General features: G+C 33.1%; 1 protein-coding gene across 1 annotated transcript in view; it reads left to right on the top strand.

Annotated features, from left to right (window-relative positions):
* Window positions 1-27,222, top strand: part of LRP1B (LDL receptor related protein 1B) — a 501,801-nt gene that overhangs the window by 414,034 nt on the left and 60,545 nt on the right. The window contains 10 exon segments of the mRNA XM_032190067.1: window positions 1,004-1,152; window positions 4,177-4,270; window positions 5,844-5,960; window positions 6,129-6,248; window positions 8,699-8,818; window positions 13,057-13,173; window positions 21,906-22,012; window positions 22,641-22,770; window positions 23,792-23,898; window positions 24,815-24,947. Of these exon segments, the coding sequence (XP_032045958.1) occupies window positions 1,004-1,152; window positions 4,177-4,270; window positions 5,844-5,960; window positions 6,129-6,248; window positions 8,699-8,818; window positions 13,057-13,173; window positions 21,906-22,012; window positions 22,641-22,770; window positions 23,792-23,898; window positions 24,815-24,947 (1,194 nt within the window).

The raw sequence follows: 27,222 nt of genomic DNA, 5'->3' as shown, positions 1-27,222 counted from the left end.
AAAATATAGATCTGTGATCAATGAGCGGCTGAGGGAGCTGGGCTTGTTCAGCCTGGAGAAGAGGAGGCTCAGGGACGACCTTATCGCTCTCTATAGGTACCTCAAGGGAGGCTGTAGCGAGGTGGGGGTTGGCCTGTTCTCCCACGTGCCTGGTGACAGGACGAGGGTGAATGGGCTTAAGTTGCGCCAGGGGAGTTTTAGGTTGGATGTTAGGAGGAACTTCTTTACTGAAAGGGTTGTTAGGCATTGGAACAGGCTGCCCAGGGAGGTGGTGGAGTCACCATCCCTGGAAGTCTTTAAAAGACGTTTAGATGTAGAGCTTAGGGATATGGTTTAGTGGGGACTGTTAGCGTTAGGTCAGAGGTTGGACTCCATGATCTTGAGGTCTCTTCCAACCTAGAAATTCTGTGATTCTGTGATTCTGTGTTGTAAGTATATCTGGTATTAAATGAATGCGATAGGTCTTGTTCAGTGATGAAATAACTTTATAGTTAATGACTGGAAGTACAGGATGGTTAAATTACATTAGAGTCCAAGCTAACAGTTACCAAGATCAGAGCATTATGTTATGAATACATTTAGTGTTATTATTGCAAAAGTGGGAGAGTGTTAATAATGCAGAATAATACTGTTGTTTAGAAACCTGTTGTACTGAGAAAATGACAGAAAATATAGGTGTTATGACTGTGTTTTGTCTCCTGTTGTCTATGTCTTTGAATTCCGCCTAAATACAATTTGGTACTTGATCTAGATTAGCTAATTTTTTATCTCATTATCTATTTTTTTTCTTTTATAATGTTTTTGTTTATTGAATGTATATCCTTAGTAATAACTAATTGTTGCATACAAAAAAGAATAGCTTAAAGACAAAAGGAAAAGGATTTTTATATGAACCATTCCTTTTTAAAATTGAAGTGTGTAATACATTTTTCTTCTATAAAGCAGGTACTCTGAAGTAAATTGAAATAATAGTCTCTGTATACCTTTCCTATTCTGTTCACAGTGTCTAAACATCTGTGCACACTAAACAATGGTGGTTGCAGTCATTTATGCCTTCTAGCCCCTGACAAGATGCATACTTGTGCCTGTCCCACTAACTTTTACCTTGCTGCAGATAACAAGACATGTTTATCGAACTGCACTGCCAGTCAGGTAAGTGTATATGTATGTAGAGAAGAGTTGCATTTTACTGTGTTTTCACCTCATTTTAAATAACAAGGGTTGGTGTCCATGAAATGTGGAAGCAGCAGTCAAAGGACCTGAAGACTAGGAAACTCATGGGTGCATTTAAAGTGCTTAATCTTCAAGATTATTAGTTGAAAATAGATTTACTTTCAAATGCTTTTGTTTGTTTGTTTGTTTTGTTTTTGTTTTTTTTTTTTGTTGTTTTCTGGAGAGCACAGAGCTTGCTCCTTGTCAAATGTGGATGTTTCTTCCAGTCATTAGAGCAAATACAGGTACTAAACCCATAAACATTGCTTTGAAATATATATATATATATATGTATATATATACACACATATATACATATGTTTTATGTATATATATGTGTATATAAAACATGAATGATAAAATTACAAAGTGGTTTGAGGGTATTCATTCATGAACAAACTTTACACAAATACAAGATACAAGGAAAGGATGGGACTGAGCTGTCCAGTTAGGTAGATAAAAATGGTAAAATGCACAATTACTTAAAAATTGTATCAATTAAAACATTGAATTATTTATGGGAGATGGATTCCCTATGACTTGAAATAAATTAATTTTCTTAAGATTTAAGTTAGATTAACTGGAACATACTGATTTATTTCTCACAAGAGAACCAGTTTGATAAAAGGCTTTGGACTGTTCTACTCAATTAGTTTGGTTGATTGTAATAGTACATATGGCCTTTAAAAGCTTTAATTTTTCTAGTAGCTGAGTTTCGTTATATGTGTGCTAATGACTTTACAACATTACACATCATGATGCATTTTGTCCATATTCAATAAGGAAAGGGTTTTACTCTTCATTTTGAAGGACCAGTGGTCATCTTCAATTTATCTTCATCATTTTATAATGATGTACAAGTTCATTCAAGTAATATTGTTAAGATTCCTTCCCACTGTCTTCCTCTGTTACCATAACGCAGTGCTTTCTGTGGTTTTATTTTGTTCACTGCATCTTTTATGTTTAGATTGTCTGTCTGTCACTTCCCATTAAGTGGTGAGCAAAAAGAAAGAAAAAAAAGAAAATGAAGAATTTTTTACCTAATCTTTTTTCCACATATATTCACCTTCTCAAATTAATTTTATTAAAATAAAAAGGCACTTTCTATTTTGTATTTTGTTTGTTTGTTTTAATTTTACTTACATGCTAACAGTTGATCGAGTGGCTCCTTTCTAAATTATTAATTAATAATCTGATTTGAAGGATAGTGTTGTATTTTGGATCCTCCAAAAGTAATATTTTACCACTTCTGCATTCCTTAGGAGGGAGAGAGGGGTTATATTCAAGGAGTTGCTTGCAGAAATACAACTACAAGTTGATGTTGGTTATTAGTCATTTTCTTCTAACTCTGAAATCTGTTTACTCTGATAATTTGTCAGCCTGATGGCATCAGATGCAGAGGTCTGTGGCAAAAACATACTTTGCTCAGTAAAGATTTTCAGATTTTGTTGTAAAATTATAGCTATTCTGATGATGTAATCACTCATGAAAACACATCTACTGTTAACCATTTCTGAAGCAGTTGGATGGCTGATACACTAACTCATTTTACACACGGGCAGACATTCAGATGTCTTTTGATGGCTAATCTGATGTAAGAACTTATTCACTACAAGATACATCAGACTTTAGAAGGCCATTTAAGGTAATTCCACACACACCTACATGAATCTGACCCCCAGTTTAACTAAGTGATTAGATCCCAGATTTAGAAGGGATCATAAGTATTTCCATGCAGAGTGTAAAAATATCTAAGTTAGTACCCATTTCTTGGAATTAAATTTATGTTGTCAGTTTAATGGCTTGAGGTGCCTTGTGGTGAGCAGTGTGGCTGATACTTTAAAACAATGAGGCAGTAAAAAGGCCAAGCTAGCAAACAGAAAGTAGTAAGAATGAGAGTTGTCTGAGTTTCTGTTGGTTTCCTACACCAGGAGGCCTTCTGCTGAACTACCCTGCTATGCATACCTTTGTAGAACGGATTAACAGCCTTACACCCATTCCTAAATAACCTCCTAGAGTATGCCTATCTAGATAAGTACTCTCTTAAAATACTGGATTAGACAGAAACAAAATCTAGAGCTGATGTATTTGTCTAGTAGAGGTTGATAGTGGTATACAACAATATGCACCGAAGGATAAAATACAGCAATTTGGTTTTTCTATACGCCTGAATTTAGATCCAACCAATTGTATATCATGTCTGTCAGTGTGGTATGGGAATTATGTTGCTCAATGTATAAATGGCAATGAAACCATGAACTGTCTTGGCAGACAAATTAAACCCGAACTAATGTACCAAGTTGTATATACCTCTTAAACAGTTTTATTGAGTAATTAATATTTTTTAAAACATGAAGGAATTAAACAATATATATATGCTGTCACAGAAAATGAAATGTTTTGCACTTCTATGTTTGCTGGTTTCATTTTCTTCTGTGCTCATAGAGACACCAGGTAGGAAACACAACATTTGTTGAAAGGTGCGGATAGTCTATTCAGATTTTTCTCCCTAACATAACTCTTATTTTAGGATAAGCCCTCGAAGATTGCATCAAATCATTTCTACCCTTTATTTTGTTTCTGTTTTTCTTCTAGTGAAAACAAAGTTACAATGTTGTTTTTGTGGTTGTTCTGAATAAGATCTTAAAGGATCAAGTCATGGAATGCAGCAAAATGCAGTGATTGCTTTTTATCAGCGGAGCTACGAGTGTAGCAATGTCATTGAAACCTCAGTGACTTCTGTCAGATGAAGTCTCAGTGCAATACATCTCCAAAAACTTTTTTTTTTTTTTTTTTTTTTAAATTAGGTTTTATAAAATCAACAACCAGAAGTTATCAGTGGAACAATGATTTAATCAAATGAATCTGATTTCTTATAGTTTATGCTGTTCCTGTAAAAAAAAAAAAAAAAACAAACAAAAAAAAAAAACACAACAACAACATATTCTTTCTCTCCTTTTACAGTTCCGTTGCAAAACTGACAAATGTATTCCATTCTGGTGGAAATGTGACACTGTTGACGACTGTGGAGATGGCTCTGATGAGCCCAAGGAATGCCGTAAGTGCATTCTACATTTGGAACTCAGTTTTGTCAGTAGAGTCCAAATCAAATATAATGCTTTATAAATGTTAGGAAGAGGATTTTCTTTGAAAGCTTTTGTTTGCAGAACTGTTTTGTTTTCCTTGGTCTCTGTCAGATTTAGAAAGGGCACAGAGTCTTATCTGTCAGGCTGTATAAGATTTTCATTAACTCATGACTACTAAGTATCTCTTTGGAAAATTATAAGAACACATTTTTCCTTTTTACTCGATTCCATCTAAATTTTTGCTGAATTTAATTGTTCTATTTTTGCAATAGAAATGTGATATAGTAATTTTCATTAGATTATGTTTTATTGCAATTATACAGGTTTAGCTTCAAGGTATCATTTAGTGCAATTTCCTGAAACAGCAATGTTTTTGATGTGACTCCAACTAATATTCTGTTTATTTTGCATGATATGTTTTATATAAACATTTTCATTTTATAATTTTATAAACTTTGTCAAAGGAAAGGTTGGTGAGCTGAATTTCACCAGCAGTCTGAATGGTTTTATGCAGTGAACATTTTTCATGCACCCTGTGTAACTCTGACACACTACAAAAGATGCAGGATATTTCTCAATAGCCTCCCATAGTCCAAATAGCAGATTATTGTAGTACTCTCCCATTGAATAGCTGGAAGTCAATAAGGATGATTGTTTTAGCATCCCAAAGGATGGTTGCTGTGATGGCAGCTGTCTGCTGGTTTACTTGTTAGAAAAGTACCTGTCTAGTGTACTAGATTCCTGAAGAGTAATGTCTATTAATGATGCTGTGTTCTCAGTCCCAGTCACTAACTTCTTTAATACTATTAAATTAATCTACATAAAACTCTATTATATTAATCTACATAAAACAAAATATTATTGTATTCTTCCCTCAAGCTTATAAACATAAAAAACTCTGCTATGTGTTACAGAGTCTCCCAGATAAGTAACAGCTCATTGAATTTTGTGTACTGAAATCTCTAATCCATTTCTTTTACAATGCTATTAGTTCTCTTTTTCTGCTGCAAAGGCCTTTGAAGCAAACCTTAACATATATAGTCATTGTACGTAAGATTAACATTTTTAGCTACAATCTGTTTATAGAAAATAGTGCTATAGAAATGCATAATTGCTCATTCACACAAATGGCAGTGGCTATAAGAAAAAGCAGTGGTAGACTCATGGGTTGTGGAATTAGAGTTAGATAGTAAATTTCTGAAATGCACACTCGAACTGAAATGTTTATATCCTAAATTGCGAGTTTCTGTTGAACTATTAATAAACAACCTGTAGAGCATTGTAATGATAAACATATCATTTGGAAATTATAAATACAGTTACGTGAATGTAAAATCTCGCACTTTGAAATCTATTTTACAGTAGTACACATACATTTTATTTGCTATTATCTACTTAGATTTATATTTGACTGTAAAATTGTGAACATTGAATGTAAAATACAATGTTCACAAATACTTTTGATAGCTCTGTTGAGAAAGAACAACACTATTGACACTTTATCATTCCTCCAACAGTATTAATAAGCATTTTTTTTTCCTCCAGCTGAATTCAGATGTCAGCCAGGACGTTTTCAGTGTGGAACTGGACTTTGTGCTCTTCCAGCTTTTATCTGTGATGGAGAGAATGATTGTGGGGACAATTCTGATGAACTGAACTGTGGTAGGTGACTGTATGTATTAAAGACTTCAGAAACATGCTAAACTGGTATAAATGCCAAGCTATCAAGAAAGTTATTTGTATTTTTATTTTAACTTTGAATCTTTAAATTTTTTAATCTTTAACTTTTAATCTCTTTAACTTAATATTTTTTACTCTTTCAAATTCCAGACACACATGTGTGTCTGTCAGGTCAGTTTAAGTGCACAAAGAATCAGAAGTGTATTCCAATAAATCTGAGATGCAATGGACAGGATGACTGTGGTGATGAAGAAGATGAAAGAGACTGCCGTAAGTTATGTTTAGAAAATTTTGTTCTGACAACTGTAGCTGATTTTAAACCAGAAGCCGAAATAAAATATGTAAAATAATGTTAATGTCCTCTGCAAAATAATGTGAGGAACATGGAAAACAGCTAATGCACTGGATTGTTTAACGTACAATGCTTTATATACAAGAGAACAAAGTAAAATGTCATTTATTAACTTCATTTTTAAAAGTCATTTCAAAGAAAAGGGGTGTGTAAATAAATTAATTTCAAGCATTTAATTGGGTTTCTGACTTAGGCTGAAATATCCATTTTACTCTTAACCACCTCACAAATGACTCGTATTCTTGAGGCTTTCATCTGCCGTGGCTTGTGGCAACACATTTAAAGGGAAAAATACTTTTCTTCTTTTATTGGAAATTATGTAGATCCATAGCTCCTTCTATATCCCTTTTCATTAGTTCTCTACCTTTTCAATTCCCTTTTCTACGGGGACTTCATTAATTTATCTATGCAACTCTCCATTTACTCATCTTTTTATACATCTTTCAGTAAATTCAATTTCACTCCATATTTCTCAGAGACAAATAGAGAAAGTATTTTCAGTTTTAAAATGGAAATGTATTGAATAGGTAGTATCTTTGATCATTCTACAATTAAAACGATGTTGTTGACTTCAAATACATCTCTGTCCTTCACTCAGTTCATTATTCAGATCTACAGATGATCTAAAGTGCTTATTCCTATTTTCAGAATTAGTTTTCTCAAAGTTTGCATGTGTTGCATTTCTGAAAGAACATGTCCTTCTCCAAGGGAAGGGTTGCTAAGGATACAAAGGCTTTGTTAATTATCATGTTTAATGGCATCTTCCAAACAATGCAGCAGAGCTGTAGCCTCTAACAATATTATTATGTTGGTTTGCATGTCACATTTCTTTAAAAACAGATTAAGTGGAGTCAGGTAAGTACCTGCAAAAGATAAGGGAGATTGCTCTCTTTGTTATAAAGATCTGCACATGTTACATGAAAGGTTCTCAAAACCATGAGGTGAACCTGACAAAATGAAATCAGAGCAGTAGAGTCCACAGCACAGCCGTGCTCAAGGATTTGGTAGGAATAGGGTCAGGATCAGCAGTGAGTTCCTTGGAATGTTTTCCACTAGGATGGGATAGGACAGTCTGCTGTGATACTAAGCAAGCTTTTGAATTGTCTGAAAATCAGCTATCAACCCACCTGCAAAGGTGTGAGTTAGGGGGCTGGAAGGGTTCATTTAAGGGTTCACTTAAAAAATAAAATAAAATACAATAAAAACACTGTTGTCTTACCTAGACGTTATGAGCTTCTCTTTTAAGAAAGCTAAGTGTGCTAGTTTATATTCTAATAAAATCTAGTTTATGGCTTCTGAAAACTCTTCAAGTTTCTCTTTTGGGAGAGACTACCCAAAGTGGGAGGATTGTGGGAGGGTTAAGTCTGCCTCAAAGTTCAAGGTGATTTGGGTTCCTGTCACAAGACAGGTAATAGTTGTTATTATCTTTTATAATATTGATATTATATTTTAACAAACATGTTTTTTGTTGTTTTCGTTTTGTTTTGTTTTTTCATTTTGCTAAACCCTTGAAGGAAACAAGCATGTCTCCTTGTTATATCAATATCAGTGGTATTACATTGGTGCCAAGGAGCAAGTTGTTTTTCAACATGTTTGTTGAAAAAAGTTGGTTAAAAATTTTGTGGAGTTCACTAGGTAAAAGTGGGACAAGTATTCATGTTGGATAATGTTATCAAAGAATAGGACATGCTGTTTTCCACCTATGTTCAGTTCAATTTAAGAAAGTTTAGAGGTTCTTCTACATATACTTATCTCTAAAGAAATCCTTATGAATCTGGTCTCAAATAACTGGTTCACAGTCCAGTCCAGGTATATGTCCTTCATCTTGCCTTTATACTCTCAGTTATGAGTTTAAGAAATAGTAAGATCTGGCATAAATTGATGTAGAGTCATATTTCACTACATGAATTTAAAGTAGCATTCCACCCACGCTGGCTTGAAAGCAGATTCTTGGTTTAAGGCAGGAACTTCACTTTCCTCTTAGTCTGTGGAGCTGAATGCTGTAAGAAACAAATCAGCAAAGCAAGTAACTTTTCATGAGGAGGAATCTCTGTGAAAGGCTCTTGATGGTTGCAGTGTTCTTACTGCTTGGATAGAAGAAGGAATCCACAAGTACACTCAGGATGTTTTTATTTTGAGGATGTTTTTGTATTCTAAATTCTTGCTTAGATCTTGCTATTGTGTGTAAAATAATAAAAAAAAAAAGAAGATGAAATTATAAAAAATGTAAACCTGAATACTGTTTTTTTACAGAAGTTACTTTTTTTTTTTTTTTAACTTTACGTACAAAAAGTGTTTGGAATATAAGCAGAAACTTCTTGATTTAATTTTTAAATCCTTTTTTTTTTTTTTTTTTTTTTTTTTTAAGCTGAAAACAGTTGTTCTCCAGACCATTTCCAATGTAAAACAACTAAACATTGCATTTCTAAACTGTGGGTATGTGATGAAGACCCAGATTGTGCTGATGGATCAGATGAAGCTAACTGTGGTAAGCATGACACTGGTTTAGAATATATGACTGTTTTGAGTATGACTGTAGCTTGACATTGTTGAAAAAACTAGCAAAAGTATATAAGGATTTAATTTAACATGTTCTCTTTCAATGCATGGTAGTACCTATCTGGTATGATAGCTTTGTCTGTCTCGTACAATTCTTGTTGGATAATTAAACTGTGTACTTTCTATTATACTAATTTATAGCTCCAGCCAATAAAGTAGTAGTATCTCATCTGGAATATAATGACGTTCTTGATTTTTCTTAAAGAATTATCCACTTTTTATCAATTTATTCTGCAGACTTTATTGTTTTTATGATTAATAAACAGTAAAAAATGTCATAATTTGCTATAATCTACTGTATAGTTTGAGTAGATTATTCGGTATAATTTCTGCATCACCTTTTTATTTTGGAGTAAGAAAGACACTCAATGTAGCAAAAACATCTTGTAATAAAAGAATTACTTTATTCCATGCAACAAGAGTCACAGTGTTGTGAGATATACTGGGAAATGTAACTCAGAATAAAGACCAGTATGAAGTTGACTGAAACGTTTGTCGACAGAAGTCTCTTCAGTGGAGAATTAGATGTTAAGACTGGCTGGACAGAAGGATCCAGAGCAGATTGCAGTTTGACATGACCAACTTTTGCTTCTGTCTGCGTGCTTCAGTGAGACAAACATCCTATCACACAATCCCACAAACTCAACAACCCCATAGAACTTCTCCAAGAACCTCTGATACTTATAAAGTTTTTGTATTTAAATCTGGTAGTTTGAGAAAGCAGATCATCTACAGGCAAGATGAAGGATAGATGTCAGTGCAAGAACTGCACTCACAAAGGGCATTCCCAGCTGCCAAACTGTGGATTCATATTTCTGAGTAACCCATTCAAGCCCAACTGATATGGAACAAAGTATCTTAAAAAGGTTCATATAATAATATATGCAAAACACAAAATTTGAAAGCAGAGCAGGGAAGAAAAAAAAAAAAAAAAAAAAAGGAAAATTAAGGGGAAAAAAAAACACTAATATTGAACAGGAAAAAAAATTAAGTCATTGTGATTCATCATTGCCAAAAGCCAATAGAAAGAACAACAGAAAGAACCTCTGTGCAAAAAACCCTCCCTTTTTATTTTAAATTTGATAGCTGAACATTACTTTTTGCGTTGGATCAGAAGGAAAAAAAATATCCCTACTCACAATCTCTATGCCAGTCGTGATTGTTATGCACACTCATCTAGTAAGTAAACATATGCAAGAACAAGATGGCTTTAATCACATTTTAAAGTTTTCTTTATTTTTAGGATTTGAAATATGTTTAAATGATCTTGTTATATCACTAGCTAGAACAAGATTTGGTCATCTGTGCTTTTGTTTATTTGTTTTTAATGTATTTAAAGATGGCTATTTTCATGAACAAACTGTGGGGAAATTAAATTATGAAGCTAGAAGTTGAGTGTAATAAAGATATGCATATGTTGGTGCTAATACTAACTTGTTATCATTTATAGTTCATTTTTAAAATGCTTGCAATGCAAAACTTGCATAAAGGGTAATTTCTTCTTTGCTTAAGTGCCCCATAGTCATGTATATATTGCTTAGTAAACGTTTACTACCATATGTTATTGGAGATACTATATTGAGTGAATTTGTTAGAATTGTTCTGAATGTATTTAGTCTTCTATGGTTCATTTTCAACTCAGACAATTAAAGTAGTTAGGAAATGCATGCTTATTAATGAGCATGTGGTGTTTTTCAAAGAACAATAGGTAAAGTTAATTCATGCCTGCATTAAAAGAAGCCATTAAATTATGGTAATCCTTACTCACAACTTTACTCCTTTACATCGTAAAAGGCCCTTTTGGGGTTAGAATATGAAGAAAGCTGTGTTCAGTGTTGGAAAGTGATTGTAATCTGCTTTAAAGGTTTCGTGTATTTAAGGTTTCTATTCGCATAATATGTCAATGTTAGTATGATTTGTTTTCTGCTTCCTCCTTTTTTAAATATTACTTTGCTTTTTAGCCTAGAGAGCATAAGTGGTTTGTTTTATTTTGTTTGTTTGTTTTTCCTGATGGTGAATCCCCAAAACTGCAGTGTAATGCAGTTAATGGCAAAATTTTGGTTTTATTTCATTGGTATTGGTATCAATGTGCTTGTATGTATACAAGGCTGTATGTATACAGCTCTTTTGAGCTGAATAAATCGCTCTTTCTGCAAGATCATATATTTGCTACACAACTTTCCCAAATATTTCTCTTTGTTATATCTTAGTTCCATTGTCCTAGTGTTTTCCTGAGCTCTCATTAATGTGAAGAAGGAAAGAAAAAACAAGAAATCTGGTCCATAAGACATGTCAGCTGTAAGCTGCTATAAGAGACCAGAATCAACCCAAAGGAATAATAAAGCTTTCAGATTTCTCAAGTGAAGAAAGCTTTGCAGATATAAAAAGTATTTTGTAAAGGAAAGAGTTAAATTATTGTTTGTTTTAGATAAATTAGGAAGAAGAAAGATTAATATTCTATCAGTACTCATACATTTAGAATACACATAAGGATATTAAAATTAAAATAAAATCCAGTCTTTCTACAAAAGTGTAGAAAATGTAGGCAGTCGTAGAAAATGTATTCAGCATTCTTGAGAACTAGGTGATTCTTTATAAAGAATAAGAAAAGATATCTTGCACATTGTCTTCAACCTAGCAGGTGGCTGAAAAGAAAGGATGTTATCTCTGTGTTCCGTGTGTTACTGATTAGATCTTTGTGTGTCTGCCCAATGTGGAAGAACAAATAGTATATGATCTGTGAGTAATCTTTAGGACTCATTTTGGGGGAAGATATGTAGTGTGGGATTATAAAGTTTACTAGAAGTACTTTAATGTGTAGGATGGGTTTCTGATTTGAAACCACCTTTTACAAAGCTACAGATGCAAATACAAGAGTTCTGGTTTTTATTTTTCTCATTTTTTATGTTTTATAATGTTAAAAGTTTTTTGCCATTGTTAAAAGCTAAAAAGTTAAAAGTGTTTGCCCATGTAAGTATTTGAAATGTCATGACTGAACTATCAGTAACTATCTATGAATTACTTCTGTCATCTTGACAAACATCATAAGAAGTACTTTTTGAGAAAACTGTTTATAGTCTTGAAGTTGGCAGAGAATGGGGAACAAATGCAAGAGGTAGTACTTTAATTAACAAATTTGTGAGTGTGAGGAGCTATGCCGCTGTTTGCCGCCACCTTTTTGATATTCAGGTATTTTTTTTTGCTCTATATCTCTAGTTCCAGAACCACACCTAAATCAAACTACAAAAAGCAGCAGTTTGGGCCATGGCATCAATTGTAATATCTCTAATTTGGGACATCATCCTTTCTATTTCAGAGGCAGAAAAATCAGGTTGACTTAAGCTAATTCTCTTTTGTTCTGTCAGTTATTAGAATTTATCAAGTTGTCATAATAGCAACATGAAGTTTGATCTGGGAAGTTATGAAATAGCTGAATGGAAATTTAAGAAATTTCTGTTGAAATATCATCACAGTGAGATAAAAAAATAAAATGCAGATGCAAATCCTTCTTGCTGGAGTAGTTCAGAGTGTTCACGCATCCCCAGTAGGTTTTGCCTATTCTGTAAACAGGAAATCTCATTGAGAATTTACTGCATGAAGAAATTTAATTTCAGTTTAGCATTATGTGCTTTTTTTCCTCTGTGTAAGCAGACTTTCAGTCCAAGACAACAAAAGGTGAAAACACAAAGCAAAATGCAAAGTTTTTTGTTACGTTTGATTAGTCTTAAATAATTGCATGCAAACATAGCTGTTGAGAAATATGTATTATGTACATTTTTTAAAAAATGTAGTTTACTGTGATCTGATCTTTTGTAGAGCAATCTTATAGTAAAATTCAAGGAAAAGTCAATGTGTTTTTTGAGATTCAATTGTTAACCCCTCCAAGCTAATCTGTTCATCACTTCTAAATTTCACATTTCCTATTTCAAATGAGAGTTTTTTACAGTGTGTATTTTAATTTTATCATCAAATTTGTAAGTATATCTCTTTTGGTAAGAGTGAATAAAGAATTTTTTAAAGAATGTGATATGACAAATAAATTAGTTCTGAAAATAACTTTTTAAGTTTTTAGGTTGCTCCTTCTGAAAGGTGTTTAGTAATGTTGTGTCAGCAATTTTTCCACTTTTGACTCTGCAGTGATATAAATGATATTCATCCTAATTACAGATAAAAAAACGTGCGGGCCTCATGAATTCCAGTGCAAAAACAACAACTGTATTCCAGATCATTGGAGATGTGACAGTCAAAATGATTGTGGTGATAATTCTGACGAAGAGAACTGTAGTAAGTAACTTTTACCGACGTGCATGTTACAATGAGTACAGTCAGTTTAACATGTAAGAGTATTTTTTTTAATTTGGATAAATTGCACATATGTGCTTTCTTACAATGCCATCTGATCCACTGAAAATTAGTAAACCAGAATCGAAAATGTCTCTTGCTGAAATTTTCCAATTTTATTCATTCTTAAAGATCTGCAATTCTCTGAGAGCTACAAAAGAAAAAAAAAGTCTGAATTGTGAGTTGTCAATAACCCGATGAACTCACAATAATTAGTGTCAGAATTAGCTTACCTTTGTCAGTTACTCTTACGTTTCATGTTTATTATCTCTATATAAGAAACATAAAACATACTCAGTGAGAAATACTGTTTAACAATAAACAATTACTGTTTAATAATAACAATAATAATAATACTGTTAACAACTTGTTAAACAATTTTTTGATCATACACTATCTGCCCATCACTTTCTGTATATTGTTTAGATGATTTGCCGCGTTTTGTGCCTTTGGTAACCCATTTCTATAATACTTAACTAGATCAAAAAGTAGACCTTGTTACTGAAAGTAACTTGGTTAATCTATTCTCGTCCACCCATTAGGAACTCCAATGCCTAATAAATCTCTGTAATATCACTTTCAGTGTGTTATTTAGATCTGATTCTCAGGAAGCAATGACAAATTCATAATTGTTTCTTTCATCCTGCAATCATTGTCTATATAGCATAAATATTGTCTATATAGAAATTCCAGCAGTAGTTCTGAAGCATCTTCTCTTCATTTGGCAAACTATTTCTGTTCCTTTTTTCTTTTGTTCTTAGAAATACAATAAATTAATATCTTTTTGTACAGATAATCTTGAATGCATGTCTCTGGTTGTATATCCTGAATGTGTTTTTAGCATCTTTGAGGTCTAGAATGCTGTCAAAGCCAGAATGTTTAATAAAATAGGCATTCACATGGTGTGTAAGTGCTGTTTGCTCCTTTCTCCCTTTTGAGATATGCTGTCCAGAGGTAGAGGATGTCTGAAGACGAGTTCATTTAGCTTGAAAGTTTAAGTGGATTTACATGCCTTTTGATCACTATCTATTTGGGAAAAAAAAAAAAAAAAGGGGAGTTACTGAAAGCAATGGTGCCATAGTTTTCAAATGCAAATGCTTCATTTAAAGAGGAAAATGCCATCTGACTCAGTAATCACTCAGAGCCATTTATTGTTAAACCTGGACAGGACATGGGGCAGGGAAGCAGGTGTTGCTGACAACACACAAAAGCTTTCTTAGCTTCACTGGATATTTTATTTTGGATTTGAGTATTAGTGATGGTGAGATTTTTCCATTTCTATTATAAATAGCAAGAAATTATTTTCTGTTATGCTCATGTAAAAATCAAAGAAAGACACGGATTTGGTATAGCAGTGTTAATCTATGTGACTGGATAACCTTTTTAAAAGTTGGAAATTAAAAACAGAAAACAAAACAACAACAACAACAAAAGCCCACCTCCACTAAACATTACTACTGTTTGCAAAATAAGTATCAAACATCTTACTTGAAATTTTGTCATGTGTGAAGTGGTATTTATTTATTGTCCAGAACTGATAATTCTCTTCTGTAACGTTTAGATTGTCATAGAATAAGGTTGTAAAAACAAGTGTTCAAATAATATAGGAGAAATTATTCAGCAATTTTATTCAGCAATTTCTTTTTATTTATTTATAAATAAATATTATATATATATAATAATAATATATATATTATAAAAATAAATATATAAAATATATAAAAATAAATAAAAATAATTATATAATATATTAAATAAAGATTATACATATATATATATATATATAAATGTATTTATTAAGCTTCCCATCTTTGTGTTCACATCAATACCTAAGTTATATACTCCATTCCTGGCTGTTCTCTAGACTTTCAGATAAGGAAATCTGTAGTTAATTGTAGTGGACAGAATTAGTGAGTTGAGAGTATCTGGATACAGCCTGTGCATCAAACTAAAATTGTTTAAATTCTCTGAACAAACCTTACAATATGTAAGTGTTAAACAGATCTTTGTGTAGTGATGAATTGTAGTTTGTGTTTGCTTTTCAGTATTCTTTTTTTCTTTTGCTTGTCAAATGCATACTTTTCTTTCTGTTTTCTTCCTAAATCTCTTATTCTGCTGTCTAAATTAAATGCAGTATGCTGGCACAGTTGTAAAATTCAAAATCTCAGAAGCATTGGGAAAATACATAATATTGTTCAGTTGTTCAAAATAGATGTAGAAAATTCTTTATGGGCTGTCTGGCCACTTATAGAATCAAGTGCAGTGAAACAAATATATATTAAATTAGAGCTTCAAAAGAATTTGACAAAATGTATTGCGTGGCACATTATGATAAGTTGTTCATAGCATACATGAATTTACAAAGGACTTTTCAGGCAGCTATATCAGAAAATGAGCTGTTTCTCAAGAATACAGAATGAATTCATTGAATTTTAGAAATTCAACTCAAGTATGTACATTTATCTATATTATTTACTTTCACATACAATAGTAACCTGAAGTTATCAGCAGCAAAAAGGAGTGAGTTAGAAAATATCACACATGGGGGTGAAAAATTATTAGTGCTATAATGCCAAGAGATATGTCTGTTAAGACTGTGTTTCTGGCATAGCATCTCCAGACCTTTTTGTTCTTTACCTGCATTTGTCTTACAATGTACAGTGTGAACCATTCTTCCCAGCTTATTTGTTTACTTCTTTGTAGTTCTTATCTAATGAACTTCTTACCACATCATTTTATATAGATGAACGCAAAAGTGTTGTGCTCCTTCAAAAAAATGACAGAAAACTAGTGAAGGATGTCACACCCATTCCCACAACTTCTTATCGGAAGCAGTTTGACAGGAGTAGCTCAAGGAAGAGAGAGGACAGCCATGTTAATGGGAACCTAGACAAGGACACATGAGAAGCAGCAGTTACAATGAAAAGAGACAGTAACTGACAGTACTACCAAACTTGCCATAAATATTTTTAATTAACGATTGAATTTTCCAGTGAATATGCTCAAAACTGGAAAATCCTTTTAAAACATTAATCCTAATGAAGGCAGCCTCCTGTCATTTTGACCCTCTCAAATAAGTAAGAATTATTAAGGACAGAAAAGATTCATACTGCTAGCACTAAACAAAGCAAGGTATTTTTAACTCTTCTCAGTTAATTATTATCTTTTTAGAAGGGGAATATGTTGTTAGAGTTTTTGGGGTTATTTTTAAAGAAATTAGGCCAAAGTATTTTCTCTTTCAGGGAACTTTAAAAATGGGAAAATCTGTAGTAATGAGTCTTATTCCTGCTCAAAAGAAGGCACCAGCAATGTTTTATTGAATGTAATTAAAGAAAATATAAAGTACTGTAAACATTGAAGCAAAGCAAATGTAATAATGCTGTAGAAGGACATGCATTCAATCAGTGTGGAAATATTACAGTTGCTGGATAATCTTCTCAGTGGTGTTTTGTTGCGCTTACAAGTTGTCAAGAAAACAAATTAGTTAATTTTGTCCTTGGATAAGTTTGTATCCTAAATGCAATGAGAACCAGCAATTATTTAATGTCTGAGTGAAAACATTTAAATTAGCATATTGAAAGAAACTAATCTGGAATGTCTCTTAATGTCATCATGAGTAGATCTTGAGTGGACAGTGCTATAAATTCTTTGCATTCTTTACACTGCTTAAGGCTCAACTGATTTGGTGCAAATAGGATCATGCGTAGTGTCAGTTTTCTAAAAGCAGCTAGGTTTCAGTGGTAGCTAAAGGCAAGTAAAGGCTTTACTTCAATAAAATGATGTGTACTAAAGATTTATTCTTTTATGTACATCTACCAGTTCTATGCCTAGATTAACAAAGAACAAGTGGTGTCTTTTTGATTAAACATGATGCTGAAAAAATAGCAAAATAAAAAATTAAAATCTGTTTTGAAAATCACATTAAATACACAAAGAAAAAAATGATTAACTATTTCATGCTTACAGGCATTCATTCTACAGGATAGTCTATGCTACTGCTTTTAGCTGTATAGCAATGGAGACTTATAAGGAAGAATGGTTTTGATTTTACCTCCTCTTTCATTTTGTCACGTTAATACTGTTTTGCTTATGTTATGTGGATGCATCACACTTGATACTCTGGCTTGGCTTACTGAAAGGTTTCGCTCCCACATAATTATCTGGTAGTATATCTGATGAATACAGCATCCCCAGCTACATCCTTTTCGTCCAGTGAGGCAGAGACCTCCATTCACAAAATGAGACTTTGAGGCATATATTTGTATCATGTAGTCATTTGTAAAGGTAGTTCTTTCAGTACAGAGAATAATATCTAGCTACTACAAATATCACTTACTACATCATCGCTATTCAGTGCTCTGGCATATAAACATGCTGCTTCAGACCAGGGGTCCTTTTTGTTGGTTTGTTCCCAGTAGTGGCCAGTAGTTAGGACAGAGTAAACCATGACAAGCCAGAAATGTCTTCTGAGTATTCTTTCAATTCATATTTTCAGCTCATTGATTTTCCTTATCTGTGTGTGCTTTGTATATCTAGTAAAACTCAGTAGATCTCTTTCAAATCTCTTGAGCCCCTGGATATGTTTCCCCCCCCCCATCTTTACCATTCTTTTGTGAAGTAATTAACTTTTACAATGAAACAATCCATTGAATAAGTAATCGTCACCCTTAATTTTGAACTTGGTTCCTGTTTGCTTAATGACTCTGTATGACTCTTCCTTAGTGTTTATCTTAATTATGTGCTCCATAGAGAGAGTCCATAGAACAGCATATTTTGCATGATATACCTGAGATATCCTGTGTAATAGGCTAAAACTTTATTATTGATGATAGTCTAACCAAGAACACAAAATCTTTGTCGATTACTAAGCAAACATTTTCAAAAGAACTGAGACGTGGATGCCTTCTTTGAAGGTCTCTCTATGTAATATAATTTTGCTTTACATGCGTTTCTGCTTCGCATTTTACATAATGGCTTCATTCTCTGTCTTCAGAATCTTTAATACCTTGAAAGAAAGTATGGCCTAAGTACGTCCCCCTGATTCCTCTAAGTATATGATGGGCTGCCAAATGCCTGAATGAATCAAGAGGTCACTATACAACCCTAATCCATTCTGTTTGAAGAGCTTCCATCCCGTTTATGTTGCTGTTACTTGTTTTCCTACATACAGGTTGCACCCTTCCTTGTATATAAATTAGTTTTTCTAAAAGTTGGTTTTGCAACAGCTGTTGCAAAACACAGAATCCTCATAAGGAGCAAACATGTTTGGCCTGCACAAATACAGGTAAAAATTACAGTGTAAGTTTGAACCTCATATCCTATTTTAAGGAAAAAAAAAATTGTTCTTCCCTCTGAGTTATATGCATGTACCTTGGTCTCCTAATAAAATCCTGTCAGTTCATGACAGTATAATATCCATGCTTATTAAATAAGAAATTGAACCCCAAATATGAAATGATTTTAAGTCTTTCTTATGAGATCCCATTCTTGCTATCATTTAAACTGATAACAAAAGTGTCTGTTGGCTCTACAGATAATTTTCCAACTTTAAAAGGTGAAAGAAGATCATCTTATATTCTGTGTTTCAAATAAGATTCTTTCTAATAATTCAAAAATGCTTTTCTCAGGAAGGAGTTTCAGTGCTTTTATAAGGCAGAAGCTGAAAGATGCTGTCCTTTATTGGTTATACAGAGGTCTATTAATACTTATTCCTTTCACTAACAGCCACAGCACTGATGGGAAAGTGCTCTTCTGTGTTCATATGTAAATCACATAGATGTATTCCAACAGCAGAAGAAATATTTCTTGCAAACAGAGAAATGAGAAGTTAGCTCATTGTGTACATTTTTGCAGAATCAAATCTCTGTTTATAAATAATTCATTAGCAGTATAGAAAAAGTATTTGCTTATATTTTGCAAATAAGTACAGAAACATAACAAATGCTTATTTGCATGTGAATTGTTTTTCCACAAAGTATTTCCTTTACATAATTTATCATATCTTGAACTTCCTCTTCCTGGCCTGTTGACAGTAAAAAGAATCAAATGTCAGTGATTTGCTGACATTTATACATTGAGCTTTTGCTTTGAGAAAATTAGTATTATGTATATAATCTAAGAATCCATATAAATGCTAACCTTTGATTTGCTTAAAAATAACATTGCTGGAGAACTGATGAAACTGGTGTAGATCTGCTTTTATTACTACTTCCCTACAGCTTTAAAATGAAAAGTTGTGCCTACCTGAAAAATGCAATTCCTCTCTAAAAACTTTCAAACAGAGTAATTTTGACTTTTATTTATTAAGTGAGGGGAAAACAAATGAAGAAGAAGCTGAAAAATCCATCAGAAATACTCCTTTCTTGAGACAGTCTTTGATTTCTACAAATTGAGACTTCTTAAAAAAAAAAAAAAAAAAAACACAAAAACAAAACAAAACAAAAACACACACACAAAAAAAACCTTCATTTGACTTCACCAGAGATCTGTGCAACTCATGTCTAATGTGTTCTCACGCTGGTGTTATCTGCCAAATACTTCTCAATTGGGAGTTTCTAATTTTGGGGGTGGAGAAGGAATGACATTTGTTTGTTTTTTTGTTTGTTTGTTTTAGTTTTTCCCTGATTACTCTGTTACGTTTCCCAAAAAACAGGCAAGTTGCTAATTTCCATTCCTGTTTAAAGACCTTTTAGCATTACTCAGTCTATTCTTGCTCTCAGTTTCTCCTTTCTCTTTTTCACCCTCCCTCCATTGATTTAGTTGCTGTTGTTTGCCATTTGCCTGAACTCTTCCCAGCTCTCTGTTGAAAAGATCCTAACAATCAATCCTTTTTCTTGATTTTACATTATTTATATAATACAGTGTTTCCTCCAACAGAAATATTCTCACAAATAAACCTTAGTTGCTTTTTCAGTCCTACTCTCCAAAAACTGTGTGGCAGTCAAGACTGAATTGCATATAGAGGCTCAATTACATTTTGCTCAATTATCTCTTCTGTACCTTTGTTTAATCTAATGGTTCAAAGTCCAGAGGGACTTCATTTTTTTTTTCCCCAGTGTCTTTTAGAATAGATTAGTTCAGTTGGAAGGGATCTTCAGAGATCATCTTGTCCAATTGCCTGACCACTGAAAGTTGAAACATATTATTGAGGGCATTGTCCAAATGTCTCTCGAACACTGACAGGCCTGGGGCATCAACCACCTCACTAGGAAGTCTGTGCTAGTGTCTGACCTCCCTCACAGTAAAGAATTTTTTTCTAATATGCAGTCTGAACCTCCCCTGGCACAGTTTTTACCAGTCCTACATGTCTTGTCGTTGGTTTTCAAGGAGAAGAGATCTGCACCTCTCCACTTCCCCTCCTCAGGAAGTTGTTGAGAGCAGTGAGGTCACCTCTCAGCCTTCTTTCTTCCACACTAGATGACCCAAGTGTTTTCAGCCTCTCTTCATAGGACATGCCCTTCAGACCTTTTACCAGCTGTTTGTCCTCATTTTCAGGAAGAAAGTGCATGGTATTCTTTTGGGAGAATCTTCCACTTTGATCCCCTGTCCAGTGTTTTCATGGTAGTAAAAGCAAAAACGCAGAGCTATGCAGACAGTGAAGTAAATAGGCTGAAGCAGCAAATCTCACTTTCTCACGATTACTCCATCACTCCCTGAGGCCTACTTCTGTTTGCTTTGCCTGTACCTTGAATTAATTTTGTCTGCTCTTCCCTTTTATTGTGTCCGCCTTTTATAATGACTTCAGACCTACCTGTGTTTTGTTTCTTCCTAGGGAATAGAAGAACATATCAATTTATCAAAAAATATCCCATTTATCTTCCAACTTTTACTGTCTCCTGTCCATCTGTAAGCTCCTAAGATTCTTTTTATCTAACATCTTTCTGTTTTCTCTGACATTACTTAAAAACTCCATCCTTGTTCTTACCTTTACTTCTTTTCTGTTTTCAAACATTCTGACAATAGTGTATTTTTTATGAAAGTTTGCTGTCCATTAACTTTTGCACCTCATTGTATTCTCTTTCTGTTAAACTACTTTAACAGTTTTGTCAGCATTTTGGTCAGTAGATAATTGTCATGTTTCATCCCATATTTAATTGCTTGAAAACTGAATTACTTTACTTGAAACTCCGAACCTTCCTTCTTAGGTATTGCATTTAGCATCTCAAGATTGTTCCCCTGAATGCTTAGCACAGGGGAAGCTAATTCTTGACATACATATTTGCTAAAAGGTATGTGATAAAAGGAACACTATTGAGCGATTGAAAGTGAAAGATCTGTTTAGTTCTAATTAGATCGGATAGTAATGACTGCAAAACAAATTTCTAGTCTGTGGTATCTCTCACTGAACCTGTGATAATATGCATGCATTAAAGTAAATAATGTTTACATATTCATCATCACATAATTTTCTAAAGAAATATGTCAACTGAAATGACAGAATTTTCATTAATATCTTATATGTAAATGAAAATTAGTTTCAAATTTTAACAACACAAAAATCCTACAGACAAAAAAATCCTGAGTTTCAGAGTTGGTGTTTTTTTGACTTTGTTATAGTAATTCATTGATTGGTTGGTTGGTTTTTGTTTGTTTGTTTGTTTTTGTATGAAATATTTTAATGTAAATACTAATAAATAGAAATTTACTACTTTTGGTTGTTACTTTTCTTTATTCAGAGCCTCAAACATGCACTTTGAAAGACTTCCTTTGTGCAAATGGAGACTGTGTTTCAGCAAGATTCTGGTGTGATGGAGATTATGACTGTGCAGATGGCTCAGATGAGGTAGGTTTCTTCCAGGAGAAACATTTGAGAAAATTGGTAGTTTTTTGACCTTACATTGTTTGACCATGGTTTTCCCACATATGACTGTTTTAATAAGCAGTGATAGAAATTGTAGACATGAGCCGATAAATACATATGTATTTACTAAATTGAACCTATTTAATAGGTTCTAAAAGGAGAAGCTGACTTAAAATCAAGTCATATTTATCTGTAGTTTATCTACATCTTTTTGGCCCCATCAATGATCTGAACCTCTTCCCATCCTCCATATATTTTCTGTCCCAGCTGGGTAGCTATTGCTTTCAATACCAGCAGTCAGTTCGTTTGGTTTATGTTTTTTTGCTGAAAATATGTAGACTGTTGCTTATGTAGTAGAAGTTTCATGGATATTTGCTTTACAGTTTCTCTGTTCTTTCCTTTTGTCCCCTTTCCTTTCCTGCTAGTATTGGACCTCAGGTGCTTCCCACCTTTCATGGATCATACTTACAAAGATATTTTATTTCATAAGGCATTGGTGTATTTAATAATGTGAAGGGTTATGGCCATTAATTTCTCTGATTAGCTGTATATTTGCCTATGTTTATATTAAACTCTTGATTTTGTATGCACATTGTTTTTATTGTAACAGAGGTATTGTGAAACAGGCTGTTCAAGGGACCAGTTCCAGTGTTCCAACGGTCAGTGCATATCAGCAAAATGGAAATGTGATGGTCATGAAGACTGCAAACTTGGGGATGATGAGAAAAATTGTGAACCAGGTATTGTTTTATATAATGCTGACAAATAAAAATGAATGAAACAAGGAATAAATCAGAATGAAACAAGGAGAAAATAAGTCAACAACTTGAGAACTTGTGAGTTACGAGTAGGGAGGAGTGCAAATAAGTCTGATATAGACTTATTTGAAATAATGACTTATTATTACTTTTGAGTTTGTATCATTGTGTCTTCCTACTCATGTTTAAAAAATATATATATACAGCCACACAATATGAAACTTGTTGAGAGGAATGGTATTTAATTTTAGTGAAATATAATTCAGCTTACAAAATTTTGCTCTGATAACACCAGCATCTCTTGGCATGTTACTAAGGTATCTGGAGATTTTTTGTTTTATGGTGTTAATTCAGTATTTACTAGTCCTTACGCAAAGGTTTACTCTAGCAAATTTGTTTTATTTCATTATTATTGTCTTGGAAAATGTAGTTGTTTATATTTGCTTTTTTTTTTTTTTTTTTTTTTTTTGTAAGCTTCATCTGCATTAATGAAGCTTATGGAATTTTATGACACAACTTTCCTGATTTCTAAGGCATCAAAAATGTCTACTTGTATTTTAAATAAAAGCTGATTAATAAGTATTTATTTAAAATTTTAATAATGTGTGCATGCCAAAATTGTGGTTTCATATAACTTAAGTTTGTTTAATTATTAACATTTACATAATTTAGGTAAAGCCTAGCCCCACTTTAAGCATGCATTTTATAATATACTAATTCTGTGAATATGTGTATATGCATAGTTGCCATCCTTACCAAACATAAGGAAAACACAAAAAGAAATTTCTCAGTGATAAAACACATCCTTTCATTGTCATTATACAATTTAATTAGGATGAGACAATTCAGTTTTGTCAAATATTTCCTTGTAAGTTCAGAAAAGTTCATCATTTATAAATACATGCTTGCACACTCTGTTAAACCAGATAAAGACATGGAATCATAAGACAGCTTATGTATAAGTTATCTTTTTCTTAATGCTAAAATATGTGTTTGTAACCAGCGTCTCCAACCTGCTCTTCAAGTGAGTATATCTGTGCAAGTGGAGGCTGTATTTCAGCATCTTTGAAATGTAATGGAGAGTATGACTGTGCTGATGGATCTGATGAGGTAACTGACAATTTAATTTTTCTAGTGTCTGGCATGAATTTTGTAACAATTTTTAAACTGTATAGAAACACTTTTTTTTTTCTTTTTTTTTTTTTTTTTTTGCTTTTCTTCCTGCATTCATTGAACACTGTCAGATAACTTAGCCCCATGATTTTGGTTGCTTTGTATTTACAGTGGATTATGTTTGTTTGCTGTGTGTCCTTCTTTTCAAATAGGTCAATTTGTTTCCCCTAAATCAACACCTGGATGTCATTCTGGGGCAGTTCACTTCAGGGACTGTTCTGTACTCACAGCATGGATGAGTTTGTGTCACATTTGCCTCCCTCTGTCCTCGAGATATCAAATAATCCAAGGACTCACCTCACTCTCCATGGGCCTTCAAGCCATATTCTTCCTAGATATTAAACCGTTGATATCTTTTTTAAAACACTAATACCTTCTTGAATAACTTCAAGAAAAAAAAGACACAAAATAGTTTGTTTTTCTCAAAGCCATAAAGCTGCCATTTAGAGCCAGAAGTATGTATGAGCTAAATGTTACCTAGTGCAGGTGAAGACTCTGAATCCACTCTGAAGGTATCTAGTCCAGATTGATGTGGATATGAGACAGATTGTACTAGCTGGCTTCATATTCAGGATTGTTTCTTTCAGGACAGTTGACTGTCCTGATGAATATAGCCACCGTTTCCATTGCTAATACTGAGCAACAGAGGCGCTATCAGAACATGTATAGTGTGGTTATGATTTCACTTGGACTTCAGTAACTATTTAAATTACACATGCCATTGTAAGAGACAACTATATTTTATTAAATGCATAGGGCAGTGAAAAACTGTCAGTAAATTTTGTTAGGTTTGTCTTTAAGTATGTTGTTACTTTTAGTCGTTAATAATTAGTTCACATCTGTATTCACACAGATGGATTGTGTAACAGAATGTAAAGAAGATCAATTTCGATGCAAAAATAAGGCTTACTGTATTCCTGTCAGATGGCTTTGTGATGGAATCCATGACTGTGTGGATGGCAGTGATGAAGAAGACTGTGACCAAGGTTGGGCTTTTTACTGGTAGTGTATTCTGTATCATCAAAGAAATCAGTAATACATACCATATTACCAGACTGTTGTTATTTAAAACAATCTTAGAAGTAATAATAAGATGAAAACAATGCATTATAATGAAAAAAAATCTAAATAAAGACCCCAATTTTCTGTTGTTTCACGTAGATGAAATCCTCCATCTAACCAGACCACGCTTTGAATTCTCTTTCCTGAGAGAACAGAACTATGCACATAATTTTATTCACTTGAAGCTAAACATTATGCTTATACCTTCATGGTTATGACTAAACTTCCAAATGTTTTTGAGAAATATATCTGTTACATAGTTGATAAAAATTCAGAAATCTTGTTCTACTATACCTTTTCAATTCTGCATTCATATATATTTGTATACATGTATGACATACAGATGTGTACATGTAAGCAACTAAATGTTGTTGAAGTTCCCCCTAGTATTTCTCCTGAGCTTAAGACCATGAAAAAGGCGGTAGCAGTGTAAAAATCTGCACGAGATTTTTAAGTGTAGTAACGCAATAATTATGACAAAGACAGAGCATTTTACTCAGCATTTGTTTTATTTTTCCAGACTTTTATTTTTTTTCCTCCTCTTTAGAGTATAGTTCTGTGGATTAGGCATCTAGAATCATATGATCTGTGTGTACCTTCAAAGGCATAGCATAATGCGGTACAAAAGTAAGCAATAATAATCTGAGGTGAAGCAAGCAATTGCAGAGTAAAATATCCTTCCATTATTTTGTCATAAAACTACTAAGCAACAATGCTTACCCTGGGGTGGGGGTGGGGGGGGGGAAGGGAGGAAGAGGTTATATGGGATGATTTAGTTAGAAAGACAGACCAGAAATTATGAAATCTGGAAGAAATGAAGGAAAATGAAGAAATCTGGAAATCCGAAATCTGTTCCAGAGATGTTCAGTTGCAAAGAGCAAATATCATATTTGGAAGTGTTGAAATATGAACCGTTTTAAGAAGATGGAAAAATCAACAAACTTTTAGAAGTCCATTTTAAAACTACCTTTACAAATATCTAGCCTATATCTCTTCAAAAAGCAATGAACTGTGAATAAGTAGGAACATACTTATTTTATCTGAAGCCTACATTATTCTTTGGATGGCATAATGAAGCTTCTGTGAACTGCAAATTGTTTATAATGCAATAAGAAACCTTTTGCCTAGTTGGTTATTGCTATAATACTTTGTGTTTATGTCACAATTATGATTTCTCTTATAGAAATGTATTCTATAAAAGAATGATGGCAGGCGGAGCAATCACATAAAACAAATGCCAGTTTATCTCACTGCTGTTTTTTTCCTCTTTCAAAATACAGCAAACACAAATGGAATTTTATTCTATAGCATTCTGAAACAATTTCCATACTATTTATTTATAGCCCACAAATGCATGTTTAAAAAATACAACTTTTTAGTTTCTTTCAGTCTTATGATTCAACCAGTGTTGTGGTTTTATTGTGATTATACACACAATTATTTATATTCACGTCTTCTGAAATTAAAAAAAAAAAAGCTGCATTCTATTTTTCCATGAATAATAATAATAAATAAAATTTATGTTACTGCTTGTAACTTATATTTGCAATGGAGGTGACTCATATTCAGTAACATAGTATGAGAGTTCCCAACATCCTCTTACACAGTGGGTATTTCATGCAAATTACTGTTCTGAAAAAAAAAATAAATAAATTTAAACCTGTTCTGAACCTTTTATGGTGAAAGATACCCTTCTGTTGGTTTTAATGGGGTGTGAACAGGGCACTGAGTGAATAACTAAAAAACCACTGGAGCTTAATCTAACTATTAGAATAGATGTAATGCATTGAACAAAGCCACAGGGAGAGTTTTGATGCTATCTTATAAAATTTCATTGTTTCCTCCTCTGCAGGTACATGGCCCTTTTCTTCTTCTTTTTTTACTTCTGTACTCTACTTTTCTCAGAAAACTGAGAATCCATTTACCAGAAAATTATGTTCTGTAGAAATTGAACTTCAAGAATTTTCTATAACTTCATTGATTGTAATGGTAAAATTTAGTTGTAACATCTTTGAAACAAAATACTTTCTTACTGCTGCACATATTAAAATTGAATCCAGCTTGAAGCATTTTTAAAGCTTGAACCCTCTAGCTCTCACACTCTATTCTGTTTTGTTAGATGTTTCAGAAATCAATCAATACAGAAGTTGTATGGAAAAAAAATATTCTTGATGTGTTTTGTGTCTGCTAAATATCCCA

This window comes from Aythya fuligula, chromosome 6, assembly GCF_009819795.1.
Source record: "Aythya fuligula isolate bAytFul2 chromosome 6, bAytFul2.pri, whole genome shotgun sequence".
NCBI classification, from domain to species: domain Eukaryota; kingdom Metazoa; phylum Chordata; class Aves; order Anseriformes; family Anatidae; genus Aythya; species Aythya fuligula.
The sequence above is the reverse complement of the archived record's forward strand: the minus strand, read 5'-3'. Positions and strand labels throughout refer to the sequence as shown.